Source organism: Limanda limanda, chromosome 1 (assembly GCF_963576545.1).
Source record: "Limanda limanda chromosome 1, fLimLim1.1, whole genome shotgun sequence".
Lineage (NCBI taxonomy): Eukaryota > Metazoa > Chordata > Actinopteri > Pleuronectiformes > Pleuronectidae > Limanda > Limanda limanda.
The window spans coordinates 1,111,005-1,130,882 of NC_083636.1; the positions used below are offsets into that span (position 1 = coordinate 1,111,005).

The 19,878-nt window shown below is 47.5% G+C and overlaps 2 protein-coding genes across 2 annotated transcripts; one reads left to right on the forward strand and one right to left on the reverse strand.

Moving 5' to 3' along the window:
* Window positions 1-854: 854 nt before the first annotated feature.
* fgfr1b (fibroblast growth factor receptor 1b) lies at window positions 855-13,490 on the forward strand. Its single transcript, XM_061070724.1, has 17 exons — window positions 855-927; window positions 4,051-4,169; window positions 6,171-6,272; window positions 6,354-6,526; window positions 6,604-6,727; window positions 7,569-7,759; window positions 8,373-8,517; window positions 8,597-8,787; window positions 8,873-9,015; window positions 9,102-9,223; window positions 9,558-9,668; window positions 9,779-9,969; window positions 10,237-10,359; window positions 10,442-10,512; window positions 11,006-11,143; window positions 11,243-11,348; window positions 12,494-13,490. The coding sequence occupies exons 2-17, from the start codon at window positions 4,073-4,075 to the stop codon at window positions 12,575-12,577; spliced, it is 2,112 nt and encodes a 703-aa protein (XP_060926707.1). The 5' UTR covers window positions 855-927; window positions 4,051-4,072; the 3' UTR covers window positions 12,578-13,490.
* Window positions 13,491-16,863: 3,373 nt separating this feature from the next.
* On the reverse strand, window positions 16,864-19,341 carry stc1l (stanniocalcin 1, like). Its single transcript, XM_061070725.1, has 5 exons — window positions 19,230-19,341; window positions 18,664-18,806; window positions 17,749-17,856; window positions 17,531-17,634; window positions 16,864-17,152 (listed from the first exon to the last, which is right to left on the reverse strand). The coding sequence occupies exons 1-5, from the start codon at window positions 19,339-19,341 to the stop codon at window positions 16,864-16,866; spliced, it is 756 nt and encodes a 251-aa protein (XP_060926708.1).
* Between the last annotated feature and the right edge of the window lie 537 nt (window positions 19,342-19,878).

Here is a 19,878-nt window from a genome sequence, read left to right on the forward strand (position 1 = left end):
ACATTTTCACTTTTCCCAGAAACTGATATTTATTCTTTGTAGGTAAAAAATAAATCAAATTGATAAGAAAAAGTGAAAACAAATGATTCTGTAATCACACACACACACACACACACACGCACACACGCACACACACACACACACACGCACACACACACACACACACACACACAATGCTTCCTGGTGGAGGATCCGTAAAGATCATTGCGCCCTCGGAAATACTGAGTCAATAAATCGGCAGTGAGGCATTAATGAAGAGACTGTGTGTGTGCGTGTGTGTGTGTGTGTGTGTGTGTGTGTGTGTGCGTGTGTAAATCTCTGTGTTTGTGTGTGGGAGGAGTGTCCCTCTGTGGGCGTGTCTTGTCTCACACAATAACCCTCACTGAACTGTTCTATTCCCACGTTTCCCTCCAGGAGCGAAGGACTCGTCCGGAGTCTGCAGACTGAAAAACTTCCAAACTCCAGGAATCATCGAGTGTGAGAACCACTGAGAACCAGAGGAACAAAGGAACTGTGGAACCAGAGGAACCAGTGGAGCAGTGGAACATAGAAGCTGAGAACCAGTGGAGCAGTGGAACATAGAAGCTGAGAACCAGTGGAGCAGACTGGGAGGGCTCCTCTCCGCAGCGCAGCAGCAGGACTCGGTGTCTCCTGGTGTCTCTCCTGGTCTCTCCCGGTGTCTCCTGGTGTCTCCTGGTGTCTCTCCTGGTATCTCCTGGTGTCTCCTGGTGTCTCCTGGTCTCTCTCCTGGTCTCTCCCGGTGTCTCCTGGTGTCTCCTGGTGTCTCCCGGTGTCTCCTGGTCTCTCCCGGTCTCTCCCGGTGTCTCCTGGTGTCTCTCCTGGTCTCTCCTGGTGTCTCCTGGTCTCTCCTGGTCTCTCCTGGTGTCTCCTGGTGTCTCCTGCTCCACGTCCTCGCAGCTGCTTCAGGTCAGAAGCTTCTCTGAAACTTCTTCTGAGTCTTTGATGTCTAAAGCTACAGTTTCACTTTGTTCTGCTGAGGAAACATTTTCATATCTCATGTTATTCGCTGTTGTGTTGTTAAATCTAAGAATCATTCATCTCATGTGTTTATTATAATTGTAAAGAGGTGGAAGAGATGATCCATTTACATCCGTTACTGAAGTAAAAGTTACTTTACTACAGTTAAAATACTCCATTTCAGGTAAAAGTCCTGCATCAGCTAAAGTTCACAGAAGCCTTTTTAATTACTACTAAAATAATTTATAAAGTGAAATCTGCTGTAATATTATGTAAATTAGATTATTGATCGTTTTTAGGAAACTGTAAAGTGAATTATTCATTTTGGGGCAGTTGAGTCTTAAAGATGAAATATCATTTTTCTAAATGATCATTATTCTACATGAGGATTTCAACTCTTGTTCCAGAGCTTTGATGTTAAGATGAAAATATCTAAACAGATCATTAGTTATTAAATATCCTCAGATATTCATCCATTTATCCTCCTGCTGCTCGTCCAGGTCACAGTACAATGTTTAAAAATATCTAAACATATACACATCTATATCTTAAACTGTTACCATGGAGTCAAAAGTTAAGAATTTTCCCGGAGCTTAAAAATGGAAATACTCAACTAAAGTAACTTCAAACTTTACTTAAATTCAGTAAAAGTACTTTGTGACTTTATGTGCTGAAGTAAACAATCTGAATGTTTCCTCCTCTGTTCAGAGTTTAATAGGATCTTTGTCTTTTATTATCCAGTTATTAACATCTTGTCAGATCTCAGTCGTGTGTTTTCTTTCGGCTTCACTCTCCAGCAGCAGCTCAGGTAATGAGATCTGATATTAATCTGTGAAATCACGTCCGAGGCCGGAGTTCTGTGGAGCGTGACCGAGGAGTGAGTCACTGCTCCTCTCTCCTGCTCCCTGGCGTCTCCTCACCAACATCCTCACAGATCCTATGAGGAGTTTTCCTTCTGCTCCTCTTCCTCCTGACGAAGAGCTTCACCTCCTCCTGCCCCAGCAGCCGCTCTCTTCCTGTTGTTGTTCCAGCTCGGATGGTTCGGTGGCATCAGCAGTTGGTTGTTAGTATGAGAAGTATTCTGAGCTGCCAGCCGGCTGCAGAATGTGGTGTGTAGGTGAAAGCTTCAGAGAGGGAGGAGGAGGACAGAGAGGAGGAGGAGGAGGACAGAGAGGAGGAGGAGGACAGAGAGGAGGAGGACAGAGAGGAGGAGGAGGACAGAGAGGAGGAGGAGGAGGACAGAGAGGAGGAGGAGGAGGACAGAGAGGAGGAGGACAGAGAGGAGGAGGAGGACAGAGAGGAGGAGGAGGACAGAGAGGAGGAGGAGGACAGAGAGGAGGACAGAGAGGAGGAGGAGGAGGACAGAGAGGAGGACAGAGAGGAGGAGGAGGACAGAGAGGAGGAGGAGGACAGAGAGGGAGGAGGAGGACAGAGAGGAGGAGGAGGAGGACAGAGAGGAGGACAGAGAGGAGGACAGAGAGGGAGGAGGAGGACAGAGAGGAGGAGGAGGACAGAGAGGAGGAGGAGGACAGAGAAGAGGACAGAGAGGAGGACAGAGAGGGAGGAGGAGGACAGAGAGGAGGAGGAGGACAGAGAGGAGGAGGAGGACAGAGAAGAGGACAGAGAGGAGGACAGAGAGGGAGGAGGAGGACAGAGAGGAGGAGGAGGACGGACACAAGTTACTTATTAAGAGCTGAGGAGGACAGATTCCGTTTCCACTTGTTTCTGTGAGAGCGTTTGTACGAGCAGCGAAAGTCCAAGAGCATAAAAAGACTTTTATATTTTATAGTTTGGAAAAAGTCTGATGAGGGTGAAGAAAAGTCTCCTTTCTATGAACTGAGGCTTTTAAACACAACTCTGGAATAAAGATGGACGCTGCGTCTCCACTGGTTCATAGAAAACACAATCTGTGCAGCTGTGGGACTAAAGGCTCCGCCCACACACACGCACAACCAATCAGGAGTCGGTCTCATCTGTCAACCATGACGTCTCGGTCTGTTTTCATACCATCAGACAAATGAAATGTTTCAATCTGAGGTCCCAGGATCCGTCCCGAGCGGGAGACGGACTCCAGGAGGGAACGCTACGAGACACAGTGTCCGATCGGTCCTAGAGACAGATGTTGGACACATCTGGATCCAATCTGCTTGAAGGACAGGATTCCAGTTGTTCCACACGCATGCACAGAGTGACGGAGGCCAGCGAGTGGCGGCTCAGCACTTCCTCCTGATCAGCTGACGTGTGCTCGGTCCACCGGGGACAAAGTCCAGCCTCTGCTGCTGAGTCCAGATTGTGTGTGAGGGACAATCCCAGTCGACAACATGCAGCTTTGTGTTTGCAGCAGCTCACATGAAACACACAAACATCCTAATTCACTTAGGAGGCCGCCGGCGTCCCACAGTGTGTAACGTCTCCATCGTGTGTGGACACAGCTCCACATGCACACGCTGAGGACACATGCAGCTGGAGGACGAAGCGTCTGTGTTCCTGTGACGTCCTCAGTGTCCTCTCTGTCCTCTGTGTCCTCAGAGACGTCCTCAGTGTCCTCTGCTCTGTGACGTCTTCAGAGCTGCACTCAATACTCTTCATCTTCTTTATGAGGCTCTTTAGATGATGAGTCAGGTTATTTTCCAACTGAACTGTAGTGAACCAGGCTGATGGACACTTAGTGTGTGTGTGTGTGTGTGTGTGTGTGTGTGTGTGTGTGTGTGTGTGTGTGTGTGTGTGTGAGAGAGAGAGAGAGAGAACAATTCACACTCTCTGTGACACATGCACCAAATGGTGTCTGTTTGTTTTAGGGAGCATGTGTGTGTGTGTGTGTGTGTGTGTGTGTGTGTCAGTGTGATTGACAGTGTTGTGTTTGACACATGTAGTTCTCACAGATGAAGTGTGTGTCTGTTTGGGGGGGTGGGGGGGAGGGTGTGACATCACAACACGTCTTCACTGCAGCAGCTGCAGGAGTGAGAGAGGAAACACTGATTCATGTTCCACAGCTGATTCTCTGAAGACGTCTCCGTGGACACGATGGAAACTGTGATGATGATGATTCTCTGGTTTGTGTGTCTGTCTCAGTGAGTTGTCGTCCGAGGACACGATGTCGTCCCCTCGCTGCGTCCTGCTGCTGTCCTGCGTCCTGCTGCTCCAGCTTCCTGTGGCCCGGTGCCGCCCGGCCACCGAGGACACGGACACAGGTAACGTCCCGATCACAACCTCACGGCCTCAGGAGAGAAGGAGCTGCCAGGTTTCTATGAATCAAGATTAGGGTTGCAAAATTCCGGGAATATTCAAAGTTGGAAACTTTCCATGGGAATTAACGGGAATTAACGGGAATATATGGGAAGTAACGGGAATAAACTGGAAATGTTGTGGGTAATTTATACTAACTGTATTTACCTTGTCATATAGAGACATAAATATAAACATTTTGTTGTGTCATAGGCTGATTTGAGCCCTGAGGAAACTTTGGGCACTTGACTATATGCTTCTGCATCGTTGTGTCATTCTTAACATAGGTCTTTGCACAGTATTTGCAAATGTACACAGCCTTTCCTTCTACATTGGATGGGGTGAAATGTCTCCACACATGAGAGAGTGCACGTGGCATTGTTCTGTAGAATAAGATGAGAAAAAAGTTTGTAAAACAACACTAATGCAATGCCAGAGATATAAATAGTTGGCCAAACAATTGGAATCGTCTGTAAACATATTTTACAATTGATGGATAAATGAATGGAAATAGTCTAGATGAACAGATGAACAATCCTCAATCAGCATGCTAATATATTTTCCCAGTAATATCATGGAAACTTACCTGACTAGTCCTTCACTCTACAGCAGGCCTCAATAGCCCTGCTGTAGAGTGAAGCATGCTGGGAGTTATCTGTGCATGTGATGGAAGAATGACCAGTGGAGGGTTGAAACTCAAACAAACAGCTATTTGTCCTGTTTGATTCTGACACATGGAATAATGAGACTTTTGACCAAATACAAATCGATTTGAAGCATTTTCACGTTTGTTTCATCTGATGTTTAGTGAGTTAGTTATTTGTGTGTGTGTGCGTCTGCAGATTCCTCTCACATGCTCGTATCCAGTCGTTGTGTTTGTTGTTCTCGGGCTCGTGTCTGAGACGAATCCTTCACGTCTGATCTCAGATCTGCTGCTTCAGACTCTGATTATTATGTAAAAAGTTATAAAGTTTTCCAATGAGCTCATTTCTTCAACAGGAAAGTGACTGTTTGGATCTGAAGCATCTGAAAGTGGTTACGCTGATTGTTCCTGGTGTAACTGAGGCTCGGCTCTGGTTGTGTTGTGTGTGTTGTGTGTGTCCTGTGCAGACACACTAACACAGGAACAGATGCACAGTGTGTTACAGAGTGTGTTACTGCAGCTCAGTGTGTGTGTGTGTGTGTGTGTGTGCAGAATTCTCTCTCTACCGTCTGTGAGTGTACTTTCTGTTCCACACATCTGGACTCCAGCTGTGTGTTGTTTTTTTGAGCCTGTACGTTTGTGTTTTCCTCTCTGTCAGCGTCGCATTCAAACTCTCGGGCCGTTCATAAACAAAACCTGTTTTAAATTTCCCACCTCGCTCAGTTTCAAACGAAACTTTATCCTCTGGAATCGAACCGCTGAGACGGAGGATCGACTCCGCTTCGCCCCCTCGTCCGCCAGACGCCCGCTGCTGCTTTTTATAAAGTGTTTGATGTGTTTCACAGCCGCTGCACGTCGCCATCATCTGCAGCCACCACAACACACACAAACACACACACACACACACACACACACACACACACACACACACACACACACACAGACACACACACAACACACACACACACACACACACACACACACACAGAAAGTCCCAGAGGCTGCTTGTCTGTCTGTTACAGGGCGTCAGCAGGTTTCACACAGGAACACGTCTGTAGAGCCTTGTGTGTGTGTGTGTGTGTGTGTGTGTGTGTGTGTGTGTGTTTGTGTGTGTGTGTGGTCAGTGTAGAACTGAGTTGTGTGTCAGTCAGTTCACTGAGAGGTCAGAGGTCGATCCACAAACCGTTCTCATTGGCTGTCGAAGGGAAGTTCTGAGACACCTGAGAATCTTCCCCCTCACACACACAGACACACACAGACAGACACACACACAGACACACACAGACACACACAGCCTCTAAACATCTCCTTCTGTTGTTTGTAGTGGACGCAGTGAAGTCGTCTGAGGATGAAGAGGACGATGAGTCATCCTCAGAGGAAAACAAACTCTCCAACGAGCTCTCGACGAGCAGTGAGAAGCTGCAGCGTGAGTCTCACTCGGTTCCTCCTCTCCTCTGTTTGTGTGCTGCTGTGTGAAGGGTTGTAATCGTGCTGGTCTCCTCCTCAGCGCTGGCGCCTCAGTGGGTGGTGCCGGAGCGGATGGAGAAGCAGCTCCACGCCGTTCCCGCCAGCCGGACCGTGAAGTTCAGGTGCCAGGCGTCGGGGAACCCGGCTCCCACTCTGCACTGGTTCAAGAACGGGAAACCGTTCAGGAAGGACCAGAGAATCGGAGGCTTCAAGGTTCGTGTCGGACCGATCACATGAGGAGAACAAACCCAGAAACAGTTTCTAGAATCGATCTGTTTTGACTCTTTCAGATCAGAGATAACATCTGGACTCTGATCATGGAGTCGGTGGTTCCATCGGACAAAGGGAACTACACGTGTGTGGTGGAGAACGAGCACGGGAGCCTGGAGCACACCTACCTCCTGGACGTAGTCGGTAAGAAGAGTTTGAATCCTGATGACGTGTTGAACATGTGTTCGTCTCCTGAAACGTTTTCAGAGTCAGATATCGTCCAGACGGTTCATTTAGCGAGCAGCTTAGCGAGAAACTTTCCATGGGAATTAACGGGAATAAACTGAAATAAACTGGAAATGTTGTGGGTAATTTATACTAACTGTATTTACCTTGTCATATACAGACATAAATATAAACATTTTGTTGTGTCATAGGCTGATTTGAGTCCTGAGGAAACTTTGGGCACTTGACTATATGCTTCTGCATCGTTGTGTCATTCTTAACATTGGTCTTTGCACAGTATTTGTAAATGTACACAGCCTTTCCTTCTACATTGGATGAGGTGAAATGTCTCCACACATGAGAGAGTGCACGTGGCATTGTTCTGTAGAATAAGATGAGAAAAAAGTTTGTAAAAAAACACTAATGCAATGCCAGAGATATAAATAGTTAGACAAACAACTGGAATCGTCTGTAAACATATTTGACAATTGATGGATAAATGAATGGAAATAGTCTAGATGAACAGATGAACAATCCTCAATCAGCATGCTAATATATTTTCCCAGTAATATCACGGAAACTTTCCGCCCCTTTGCAACCCCAGTCCTCACAGACAGAACCTCTGAAACATTCCAGGAGAATGTCCAGTCTTCAGAGCAGATCTGAAAACGTCTCCTGAGACAGACAGGACGTCCTCTGATTCAAGATTTTTATTGTCAAATGAACAGAGATAACATGAAGCAGTCACTGTCAATGAAACACTTGGGTCACAGGCTCTCTTGAAGCATCTGACATGTTTGAAACTGGTCTTCTTTTCCAGAGCGCTCCCCCCACAGACCCATCCTGCAGGCCGGGCTGCCCGCCAACCAGACCGTGGTCGTTGGTTCCGACGTGCAGTTTGTGTGTCGTGTGTTCAGCGACCCGCAGCCGCACATCCAGTGGCTCAAACACATCGTGGTCAACGGCAGCAGGGAGGCGCCGGACGGACACCCGTACGTCCTGGTCCTCAAGGTGAGACCCGAGGGACCCGGTCCACCTGAGGTCAGACCCGAGGGACCCGGTCCACCTGAGGTCAGACCGGTTCTCTCTGCAGCTGAGCTCAGAGTTCCAAACCGGCAGAAATCTGTGGTTTTAATCAGTGCACCGGGATTCTCCTTTCCTAACTCCTAACTCCTTACGTCTTCTCCTTCACATCTCTCCTTGACCTTGGATGTTTTCCATCGGGGTCGAGGAAGAGTGGTGAGGAAAGGAGATGATTGAGTGGTGAGGAAAGGAGATGATTCAGACTTTCTGAACACACCCTAAGTCTTGTTATTGTGTTGGTTGAGAGACCCCTAGTGGCAGAAACATTGTACAATGTCTCTTAAGCAAACGGTGATTTACAGAAGAATTTAAACAGAACCTTGTTTTTCGATGATTAATCATGAGAGCAGATTAAATTGATTTGCAGGAGCTGTATAGATTTATGCTGATGACTGAACTGTTCCCGAGGTTTTAACGTCGACACACGAAGCTTCTGTCTTCATCAGCAGTCATGTGACCTTGTACTCGTGTGGTGAGCTCATCCTCAGTCAGGTGACCTGTCGGCGCCTCCTGTTGTTTCTAACGCTGCTCTCGTCCTCAGACGGCCGGTTTGAACACGACCGATAAGGAGATGGAGCTTCTGACCCTGAGCAACGTGTCCCTGGAGGACGCCGGCGAGTACACGTGTTTGGCAGGAAACTCCATCGGAGTCTCTCATCACTCTGCGTGGCTCAATGTCGTGAAAGGTTCGTCCCGAGGTTCGGAAACTTTAAATCCTAACTTCAGAAACGATTGTCTGTTAACACGTGTCTCCTCCCACCTCAGACCTGCCCCCCTCCCCTCTGCCCTCCCAGACCTACCTGGAGATCTTCATCTACTGCCTCGGGTTCTTCATCGTCATCATCCTCACCGTCACCGCCGTGGTCTGCCGGCTCTGCTGCTCGCCGAAGAAGAGCGACTTCACCGGCCAGCTGGCGGTCCAGAAACTAGCCAAGAGCATTCCCCTGAGGAGACAGGTAAGACGTCTGCGTCCGTCTCTGTTTCCTGTCCCTGGTCCAGAGAGGAAGTCCCTCACCTCGTCTCTCCTCCTCTCCGTCTCAGGTGTCGGTGGAGTCCTCGTCCTCGCTGCACTCTGGGATGTGTCTGATGCGTCAGTCTCGTCTCTCCAGCGCCGCCACCATCCTGGCAGGAGTGTCCGAGTACGAGCTTCCCTACGACCCGGCGTGGGAGCTGCCGCGGGATCGGTACGACCTCCTCCACACGTCAGTGATCCACGTCTCTCAGGTCTGTTGTGTGTTCATGTGTGTGTGTGTGTGTGTGTGTTTCTCAGGCTGATGCTGGGAAAGCCTCTGGGTGAAGGTTGCTTCGGTCAGGTGGTTCTGGCCGAGGTCGTCGGGCTCGACAAGAACAAACCCACGCGTGTCTCTAAAGTCGCAGTGAAGATGCTGAAAGGTGAGAAACACTTTCACTTAGGGTCAGGAAAAAGTTTGAGAATACAAAAGTTACAGATGAGAAAAGAGGTAGAAATACAATTTAAATGATTTAACTCGTCCGAGGCAGAATGAGACCAAAGAGGAGGAGCTACTGATGGATCATTTCTATCATAACTCTGGCAGCTGTCAGTCACTCCTCTCAGACGACTCTGATCTCCAAATTAGAAAACTCAATCAAATCTGCCTCAACCTACTTTTTGTTCTGTCTCTAAAACTCTTCTGTACTGAAATGTATGGATTTCTGTTGAAAGTTTGAAGAGAATAAAACTGAGTTTCCTCTGGTTGACGTGCAGCCGACGCCACAGAGAAGGACCTGAGCGACCTGATCTCCGAGATGGAGATGATGAAGATGATCGGAAAACACAAGAACATCATCAACCTGCTGGGAGCCTGCACGCAGGACGGTGAGCGTTGTAATGAGTGGCGATGATGATGATGATGATGATGATGATGATGATGATGATGATGAGGATGATGATGATGAGGATGAAGCTCACGCCTCCACCTGCTGCAGGTCCTCTGTACGTGGTGGTGGAGTACGCCTCCCAGGGGAACCTCAGGGAGTTCCTCCGCACCCGGCGCCCTGTCGGCCTGGAGTACTGGAGCGAGTCCAGACCGACGCCACTGGACAGTTTGGAGATGAAGGAGCTGGTGTCTGCTGCGTACCAGGTGGCCAGAGGGATGGCCTACCTGGCCTCCAAGAAGGTCAGTGTCCATCTCCACACCAACATCCAGGACAGGCTCATGTTTCATTCACGTTTTGATGGGATGACTCTGTGAACGAGTGTGAAGCTGCTGCTCCATGGAAGACCATCTGGGTCCAGCAGCTTCATTATGAGATGATTGAATCTGTAGAGTCGACCAGTTGCATCGAAAAAAGGAAATGAAAGAAAACGTATATGGGAGACGAACGCCTGGTTTGATGCAGAGCGGGAACATGAAGCTGTTTGAAACGTCTCCTCTGCTCTTCAGTGTATCCACAGAGACCTGGCAGCCAGGAACGTCCTGGTCACCGACGACAACGTGATGAAGATCGCAGACTTCGGTTTGGCTCGAGACGTCCACCACATCGACTACTACAAGAAGACGACCAACGTAAGAGACGCTCGGAGACTTGAACTGAACGTCAGTGAAATGTTGAGAAGATGAAGGTGTGATCCAGGTGATGTCGTTTCAGGGTCGTCTGCCGGTGAAGTGGATGGCGCCCGAGGCTTTGTTCGACCGGGTCTACACCCACCAGAGTGACGTGTGAGTGCTTTGATCCTCTGTCAGGAAATAACCAAACATCTTCCTTCCTAGTTCCCTAAAGTCAGAGAAGACGTTTTCAGATTCTTGGTTTTGTCGATGGGAGAATAAAATCCTCAGATCACCGGAATCTGAAACTATGAATGAACTAGAATCAGTGCAGATCTCATCTAATGCAAAGTGAACACAGAAGATGTTTTCAGACATGAGGTCTGACGTGTTCCCCACATGTTCCTCACATGTTCCTCACGTGTTCCTGTTGTTTTGAACGAGTCAGACCGACAATCTGCTTCTGCTCAACAAACACCAACTACACAACATGTCAGGAGAACATTTGACAGAGTTCATATCTGAAAACATCTTAAATTCCATCACAACATTAAACAGTAAACAGGTAGAAACTTTGACCACAGAGCTACTTTACAACTTTTAATTATAACTGAGATGATATAATCCTTCACGTATGGACGCCCAGTGACGGTGTCTCTTGTCTCAGGTGGTCGTTTGGAGTCTTGTTGTGGGAGATCTTCACCCTCGGTGGATCTCCGTACCCTGGCGTCCCTGTGGAGGAGCTGTTCAAGCTGCTGAAGGAGGGTCACCGCATGGAGAAGCCCCCCGCCTGCACTCAGGAGCTGTGAGTTCACACGGACCCGTTCACACCTGCTGTGTCACGTGTCCTGAGTGATCCCATCAGACATTTACTGCTGTGAGTTCACACCTGGCGTCTGTTCAGGTACCTGACGATGAGGGACTGCTGGCACGCCGTCCCGTCTCGCAGACCCACCTTCCTGCAGCTGGTGGAAGATCTGGACCGGACGCTCTCTCTCAGTTCCAACCAGGTGAGAGCTCCGATGGGTTTGTTGCTTCATGTGTTCTGGTTAGTTTTGGTTTCACGTTGTAATTTAGGGACTAAAGACTTTGGTCTGAAATACATACTGTTGTCATCACCTACGTGGGCGGAGTCTACCTATACTCAACTCTGATTGGTTTAATTCTGTCTCTACTTCCTGTCATTGGTCCAAAAGTCCAAACTATCCAACAAAGTGTTTCCACTGTGGAAGAGAATCAGGTTCAGTTTGATCCAGACCCAGAACTCCTCCTCTGGTCTGAGGAACCTATCACACCTGATGTTAAAGGCTCCTTTATGCTACTACGTTTTGACGGACACGGACAGATAAGACCGCCCTATCCGCCGTGGAACGCCATCTCCGAGCGCCTCGGAGAGCTTTTCGTGCAACTTTGATTTTTCTAACTATCCGTGGATATTTCGGATAGCCTACGGACAGCCCTTGGCTGTGATTGGTCCGCGAACGACATAATTTCCGTACGACGTCATTTCCGTATGACGTCATTTCCTAGGCTAGCGGGCTAGCCACCATGCTAACTGCGGTGGTAACAGTGCAAAAACTGTCACAACTTTAATTCCTGATAGAAGCAAACACTGGGTAGTAGTTAGTGTCGGGAGTCCCTGCTGACTGTGTGTGGAAGCTGGGGGGGAAGCTAGCTAGCTCCGTGTAGCCTCAAGCAGCTTCAAGCTGTGGAATTAGCAACACAGTTCGGAAGCAAGACCGGGGAACCGCTGCACTAAGAAACGATTACATCAGCATTTTGACCTGCTGGGTGACACTTTATTTTATTTAGTTGCCATCGTAGCTACACTGTGTGTGAGGGAAGTGGGGAGTAAGTAAATAAACAGCGTGGACTTCTTCTGATGACTCGTGAGGTAGGCTTCTCCAAACTTGTCTTCCATTGCGTCACCTACTGTTCTGGCGGTGAATTGTTTTCAACAAGGAGATGTATAAATGAAAAAGTGTCCGTCCGATCCGTCTGTTCGTCCGTTCATAACGGATTCGGAGCAGCGTAATGGAGCCTTAAGGGTCTGAAGGTCTGAACCGAACCCGGTGTGAACGAGTCCCTGAATCGATGAATCCATGATGTTCCCTGAGAAAACCAATCCCCTTTGTTTCTGTCTCCGTCTCTTCAGGAGTACCTGGACCTGTCCGTTCCTCTGGTCCAGTACTCTACAGTCAGCATCTCTGCTTCCACTCGCTCCAGTAGCTCCACATAGACCTTTCCCTTCCTGCAGCACCTTCATCTCGTTTCCTCTGCTGTGGCCGGGCGGCGGCGGCAGAAGTCCCAGACGGAGCCGGGCAGGAGGAGCTCAGACCAGCCGCTCTGCCGTGGTCCTTCTAGCAGCCTGATGTGAAGAACATCTGGACGGAGCTGGACCTCAACCAGGCCTCAGGAAGCAGCTCGGACACGCCTCCTCCAGCGTGAGAGACACTGAGGGAGGAGCCGTGAGACTCCGGGCCTGGTCTTTATGTTCTCAGTGTGAATATTGTAAATAATAGTCTGTGTTCCAGGGGATTTATTAGAGAAATCTGACATGAGACGATAAAACGGAGAAGAAATAAATCACCAAAAAACAAATAAATGAATAAAATACACAGAACTCATAAATAAATCTATAAATATTGAAGAAAAACCAACATGTTCATGATACAGCCTCTAATCCCTCTAAAATTAAATTATTATTATTGTATTTATAGATTTATTTCATACGATTGAATATTGGGTCCATTAATGGAAAAAAACGATTTAGAGATAAATCATAATATGAGAACGTCGTTGTATTACGGGAACAAAGTCATAATTGAGAAGGAAGTTAATTTAATGAGGAAAAAAGTCATATTTAATAATATTTCTCTGATAAATTACAACTTTTTTTCTCTGAATCGTACGACTTCCATCTCAGAATACTTTTCTTCACTATGGCCTTAATACTCTGTTGATATATCTTGTGCATTTTATTCATGACTTTGTCTCAGTTTATTTTGTGTATTTGATGAAGATGATGATGATGATGAAGATGTCGTCAGTGTTACAGTTGAACTTTGCACTTAACCTCAAGCTGATTCCAGCCTGCAGTTACACAAACATGTATAATAACTGATTAACAATATTAAAAACTTTTTAAATAATTTCTTTTGCTTGAGTTGAGATGTTGTCACGTGATTCCAGATCTTTAAACTGTCGTCGATCAGCTGATCAGTCGCTCGGGTGTAAAGTGATGACAGAAAACTGACAGATGATCATAGAATATAAATAAACATGATATCTATCGCCCCCTGGTGTCTGGCTGCAGTATAGCTCATAAACCTCCTCCTCCATGTTAGCAGATGGGACAAGTTCTCTTCTCTGATGTAAAAACATGAGGCGTCTTGATTGACAGCTGAGACTGACTCAGGATTGGTTAAGTGTGTGAATGGGCGGGACCTCTACACCTCAGACTCTGACTGTTGATGACGTCACTGCCGCAGGATGAGAGCGTTTGTACTCGAGATATTTAATCTTGGTTGTTGTCCGACAGGAGGAAGAGGAGACGTGTTGTCCATCTTTATTTACACTGATGGAAGTTCAGTGTGTCGGGAACTGATCTGTTTTAAAGCTTCTGATGTTTGCCAACTGGAAAAGAATCAGGAGGAGATTTCCCCCTGTGTGTGTGTGTGTGTGTGTGTGTGTGTGTGTGTGTGTGTGTGTGTGTCTGTGTGTGTGTGTGTGTGTGTGTGTGACCTTGGAGATGAGGATAAAGAGTCTCTGTGTCTCCAACAAGAACTTCTCATAGAATTCATGTGTATGTTGGACATGAAGAGATGAATTGTGGGAATAGAGTCTTGGCCTCTGCGTCATCTATCAAACACACACACACACAGAGACTCACACACACACACACACACTCTTCTCCTGGTTTTCTCTGCAGCAGCGTTTCCTCCCTCAGAGGAAATGTTCTTGTGAAACAGGTGAAGTAGATCATGTGTCTCAGTCTGTGACGTTGTTTCCTCTCTGTAGCCTCTGGCTGTGTGTGTGTGTGTGTGTGTGTGTAGGTGTGTGTGTGTGTGTGTAGGTGTGTGTGTGTGTGTGTGTGTGTGTGTGTGTGTGTGTGTGTGGGTGGGTACAGCAGTTTCAACATCATCTGGCTCCTCTCCCTCTCTCTCTCCCTCTCTCTCCTCTCTCTCCTCGCTCTCCTTCCTGTGTTCCTGAACCTTTGCTCCTCAGAGATCTGCTGCCTCCTCCAACATGTTGCTGACTTCCAGAGAAGAAGACGTCCTGCTGCTGCACGTCCTCACCGAGCGTCTCTGAACACACACGACTGAACCAGTTCAAATAAGAACTGAAATCTCCACCTTTAAGCAGCAGTTCAACAGTTCACTCTCTGATTATTCTCACGTCTGGGCAGCAGATATGAAGCTGGGTAGCTTAGCTTAGCACAAAGACTGGAAACAAGGGGAAACGGTTAGCTCTGATTCATGGAGATGACCGTGACCTCCTCAGTCTCTGATTCTCTAAACATGAAATAAAAATTTGTTTTCTTCTTGGTGTTCATCATGAAAACATCGTAACAAACAGAAAGTCACTTCACACCTGCTGCTACTTACTACACATATATTCATATTACTTTATTTAATATTCCCCACTCCTTCACCCGGTGAACACTTACTGCTGCTTCGTTCTGCTATGCTATAGGTTATATGTAATATGTTATATGTTATATGGTATATCCTTTTTTTAAATGTTGTAAAAAGCCTGTCTACCTCATAGATGTTGCCTGTCATGTCATAAGAATTTCACTGCTTCGATGACACTGTCATTGGTGCATGTGACAATAAACTTTGATTTGATTTGATTTGATTTTGCTGCTGAGCTGATTCACACTGAAGAAGACACGACTGAAACCGGACGATTCAAACCAAACCACAGGAAACACTGGATTCTTTGTGACTTTGTGTGAACCATAACTTTACATGTTTTAAATCTTTAGCTGAGTGAGATGTTTTTACTTCTCTGGAGATTAGAATCAGTGCTGCAGGATACAAGGAGGGAGGGGGGGAAGGGGGGGGGGGCAGCTCGTCTTTCTCACCCTAGACTGATGGAGGTTAATGGGCCATAACCTGGAGGTGAGGCTCCATTATGGCTCAGCCATTAGCTCCTGGACAGATGGCTGATGGCTGAGTGTCACTTTACGCCTCCGAACCAACAAGCCTGAACAAACACCAGGAAGTGAAGAAGGTATTTATGAGACGTGAGGATTCTCAATCTGCTTCTGTGTGTTCAGCTCATTCTCAGATTCTGTCTCTTATGATTATTATCAACAGACTTTTTGTTCTGTCAGCTGCAGGAAACCAACAGAAACTTCAACAAGTCCCAGAATCTTTGTGGTCAAATTTCCTCTTGAAGTCAAATTTCACTGAAGTTTGGTTTCTTCTAAGTTGTGATGTTAGAAGTTCAGACGATGGAAACATGATGGGAATGTTTCATGTGTGAATGTGAAGAAGCTTAAGTCTGAATGTTTCAATCACAACTTTGAATCCTGAACAAATATTTCTACTGCATTTTTTCGATTTTCTACTTAGTTTTTTGTGCAGAAATGAAAAGATTTGCATCAGAACAGAAACAGACTGAATGAAGCTGGAGATACAGCTCTGTGCACGCAGGCCCCCTAGTGGCCGCTCCGGGGAAGCACATGTGAAGTCAGAAAGTTTTCAACGTCAATGAAAAGTTCAATAACAGAGAAGGTTTATCAGTGAGTGATTAAAGGTTTAATGTGTAACTTTAACTTTACATTGTATGTAGTTTATATTTTTACATCTGCAGAAATCTGTAGTTTTAATTGCGTTTCATTTGGTCGCCTGTTGGTGGCGTCATATCCTCCTTGTGCACGTGTCAGTGTTTGTCTGTTTGATCCAGTTTGAAGTCACATTTTAATAAACACTTTTGAGATCTTGGTGATTTTATGTCTATGTTTGAAGCAGATGAAGGATTCAGTCGTCGTGCAGCAGCAGCTCGACTCTCAGACGCTTTTCTATTGAAGACTCTCATGTTATCCTAAAATGTTTAATAACATCCATCACACGAGCCAGAATGAATCATATCACATCTTTATTTCCTCCACCACCTCAGGTTCTACATCCCGACCACAGTGAGCTCCAAACATCTTCAGCTCATCAGCTGATCTGAGACCAGGAGGCGTCTCGGAGCTCCGACCAGCGGGAAGCTTCTTCTGACTCCACGGCCTCGCCTCACTCTCACCACATGAAATCTAACTGCTTCATAAATTAACTCATTTAAGAAAATAAATATGGGTCGTTATCTCAGTAACAGGCCTCTTGTTTGGAAATGTCTTTAACGCTCGGGACGTCAGGTCGTGTGTGGGCGGAGCTTGTCCACCCAAATATTAACAATAACATATGTGTCAGTGATTATTACCTCGAATCTAGTGCTCAGATATCAGAGTAAGATATGGTTTGATATTCTGAGGTGAAAGCTGCGTGTGTGTATCCGGATCGTGAGCGTTCACTAGTTCTCTGTAACGTCGCCTTCAGCGGCGTCCACAGACCTCCTGGCGAACAGGTGGGTGGGGTCTCGGCCTCGGAAGCCGGGCTGGACGTTGAACACGGGCATGTTCCTCCAGCTGGACGGGTTGTTGTAGGCGGCGGCGCCGGCGCCCGCAGCGCACGGCTTGTTCTGGACGAGCTGGAGGAAGGTCTCCATGTCCGGGCCCAACCGGGCGATGAGGCCGGACCTCACGCTCGCCACCGTGTCCTCGTCGCACGCCTGCAGCGTCTGCAGCAGCGTGCTGTAATACCTGCTCCAGGAAACACAGGTTCAGCCAAAGAACAGGAAGTAAAATGATGTTTGTTTCCTCTTGTGTGATAAAGTTCAGCAAAGTTAAAAGGTTTAAAGTCTGAAGGAAGCAGATATTTCCTACTCGCTCTGGAAGCTGTTGACCAATCAGAGCAGACTGGGCTTAATCAGGAGGGGGGGGGGGTCTTAAAGAGACAGGTGCTCAAACCAAGTGTTTGAGACAGAGGCTGAAGAGAGGAGCTGCAGCGAAGCACAGTCTGTGTTTTGTTTCTCATTCATGTGTGTGTGTGTGTGTGTGTGTGTGTGTGTGTGTGTGTGTGTGTGTGCGTGTGTGTGTGTGTGTGTGTGCGTGTGTGTGTGTGTGTGTGTGTGATCTCACCTGTTGGGGAAGTGAGCCGGTACCTGCACCACCTCTCCGATGGCGTCGGGGTTACTACGAGCCACGGTGCAGATGTCCAGACTGGTGTAACACTCCTCTTGCACCTTTTTAAAGAAATAAATGTTATCACTCAGGAGCAGAGGACACAGGAGAGGACACAGCAGAGGACACAGCAGAGGACACAGCAGAGGACACAGCAGAGGACACAGGTCACTGACCTCAGCGATCATCCTCTGGAAGATGTTACAGCGCCGGATGGTTTGGAAAACCTTGGATGAGATTCCCTGGGAGATGCACTGAAGAGTCTTCTTCACAAAGGTTTTACCCTGAAGGACGAAGGACATACGGGCTCAGGTCAGACAGACAGACAGGTGAACAGACAGACAGGTGGACAGACAGGTGGACAGACAGGTGGACAGACAGGTGGACAGACAGGTGGACAGACAGGTGGACAGACAGACAGGTGGACAGACAGGTGGACAGACAAACAGACAGACAGATAGACAGACAGACAGACAGACAGACAGACAGACAGACAGACAGACAGACAGACAGACAGGTGGACAGACAGATGGACAGACAGACAGGTGGACAGACAGACAGGTGGACATACAGGTGGACAGACAGACAGGTGGACAGACAGGTGGACAGAGAGGTGAACAGAGAGGTGAACAGACAGACAGGTGGACAGACAGGTGGACAGACAGGTGGACAGACAGGTGGACAGACAGACAGGTGGACAGACAGACAGGTGGACAGACAGGTGGACAGACAGGTGGACAGAGAGGTGAACAGACAGACAGGTGGACAGACAGGTGGACAGACAGGTGGACAGACAGGTGGACAGACAGACAGGTGGACAGACAGACAGGTGGACAGACAGACAGGTGAACAGACAGGTGGACAGACAGGTGGACAGACAGGTGGACAGACAGGTGAACAGACAGGTGGACAGACAGACAGGTGGACAGACAGGTGGACAGACAGACAGGTGGACAGACAGGTGAACAGACAGGTGAACAGACAGACAGGTGGACAGACAGACAGGTGAACAGACAGACAGGTGGACAGACAGGTGGACAGACAGACAGGTGGACAGACAGGTGGACAGACAGACAGGTGGACAGACAGACCTCTGTGTTGAAGCTAGCAGCCGTGTGGAGGAACAGTTCACAGATCTCGTGCATCCCGTCGGTGTCGCAGGTCGAGTTCTCCAGACAAGAGAAGAAGCCGCAGCCCACAGACACAGCACCGGTCAAACATCTGGCCACATCAGCTGCAGACACACACACACACACACACACACACACACACACACACACACACACACACACACACACACACACACACACACACACACACACACACACACACACACACACACACACACACACACACACACACACACACACACACACACACACACACACACACAATGGTGTCAGGGGTTTGTGGTGAAATCTCATGGAAAAACTCAACTTAAACCATGTTTACTTCATAGACACCTGCTAATTCTGTATTTAAATACAAATTACAACAACAAAAGTCATAAAATCATAAAGTTAAGTACAGTAAAGTACAGTACAGTACAGTAAAGTAAAGAACACTACAGTACAGTAAAGTACAGTACAGTGAAGTACTGTGAGTTCCGATGCAGTATTAATAACCACAGTGCATGCTCCGTTGGGGGGGGACTCACTGGGGCTGTTGGCGGAGAAGCGCGCCCGGCGGGGGGCCACTTCCTCCGGAAGCAGCTCGAAGCACGCGGCGGAGCCGAGCACGAGCACGAGCAGAGCGGAGCCGCGCAGCATGACGTCAGAGGATGAGGAGGATGAGGAGGAGGATGAAGAGGAAGATGAGGAGGATCTGAGTCGCTGAGGATGAAGATGATGATGACTGCACTGACCACAGCTCGCTTATATACACAGAGTCCAAATGAAACGGACCAATCACAGCGCGTCCTCTCCCCCCCCCCCCCTCAGCTCATGTTTCATTCATCAGGTGAAAATAACCTGATGAATATTTCCACCGGAAACTGAACCAGTAACTTTCTATTTTACTTTTTAAAGCAGAAGAATCACAAGGTTCAGATATAATGAATTAATATTTCATTTTAATTTCACCATCAATAATATTAGTGTTTCTAAACGAAGTACCAGAGATAAAGTGTGTGTGTTTGTGTGTATGTGTGTATGTGTGTGTGTTTTTGTGTGTGTGTGTGTGTGTGTGTGTTCTAAAAATAGCTTCAGTAGGAAACGGAAGCTTCACTTTGGGATTCAAGTCACGTCTGAAGTTTTCTCTCTTGTTCACTCGAGTCGAACAAGTTGATCAGTGATTAAAGGATCAAT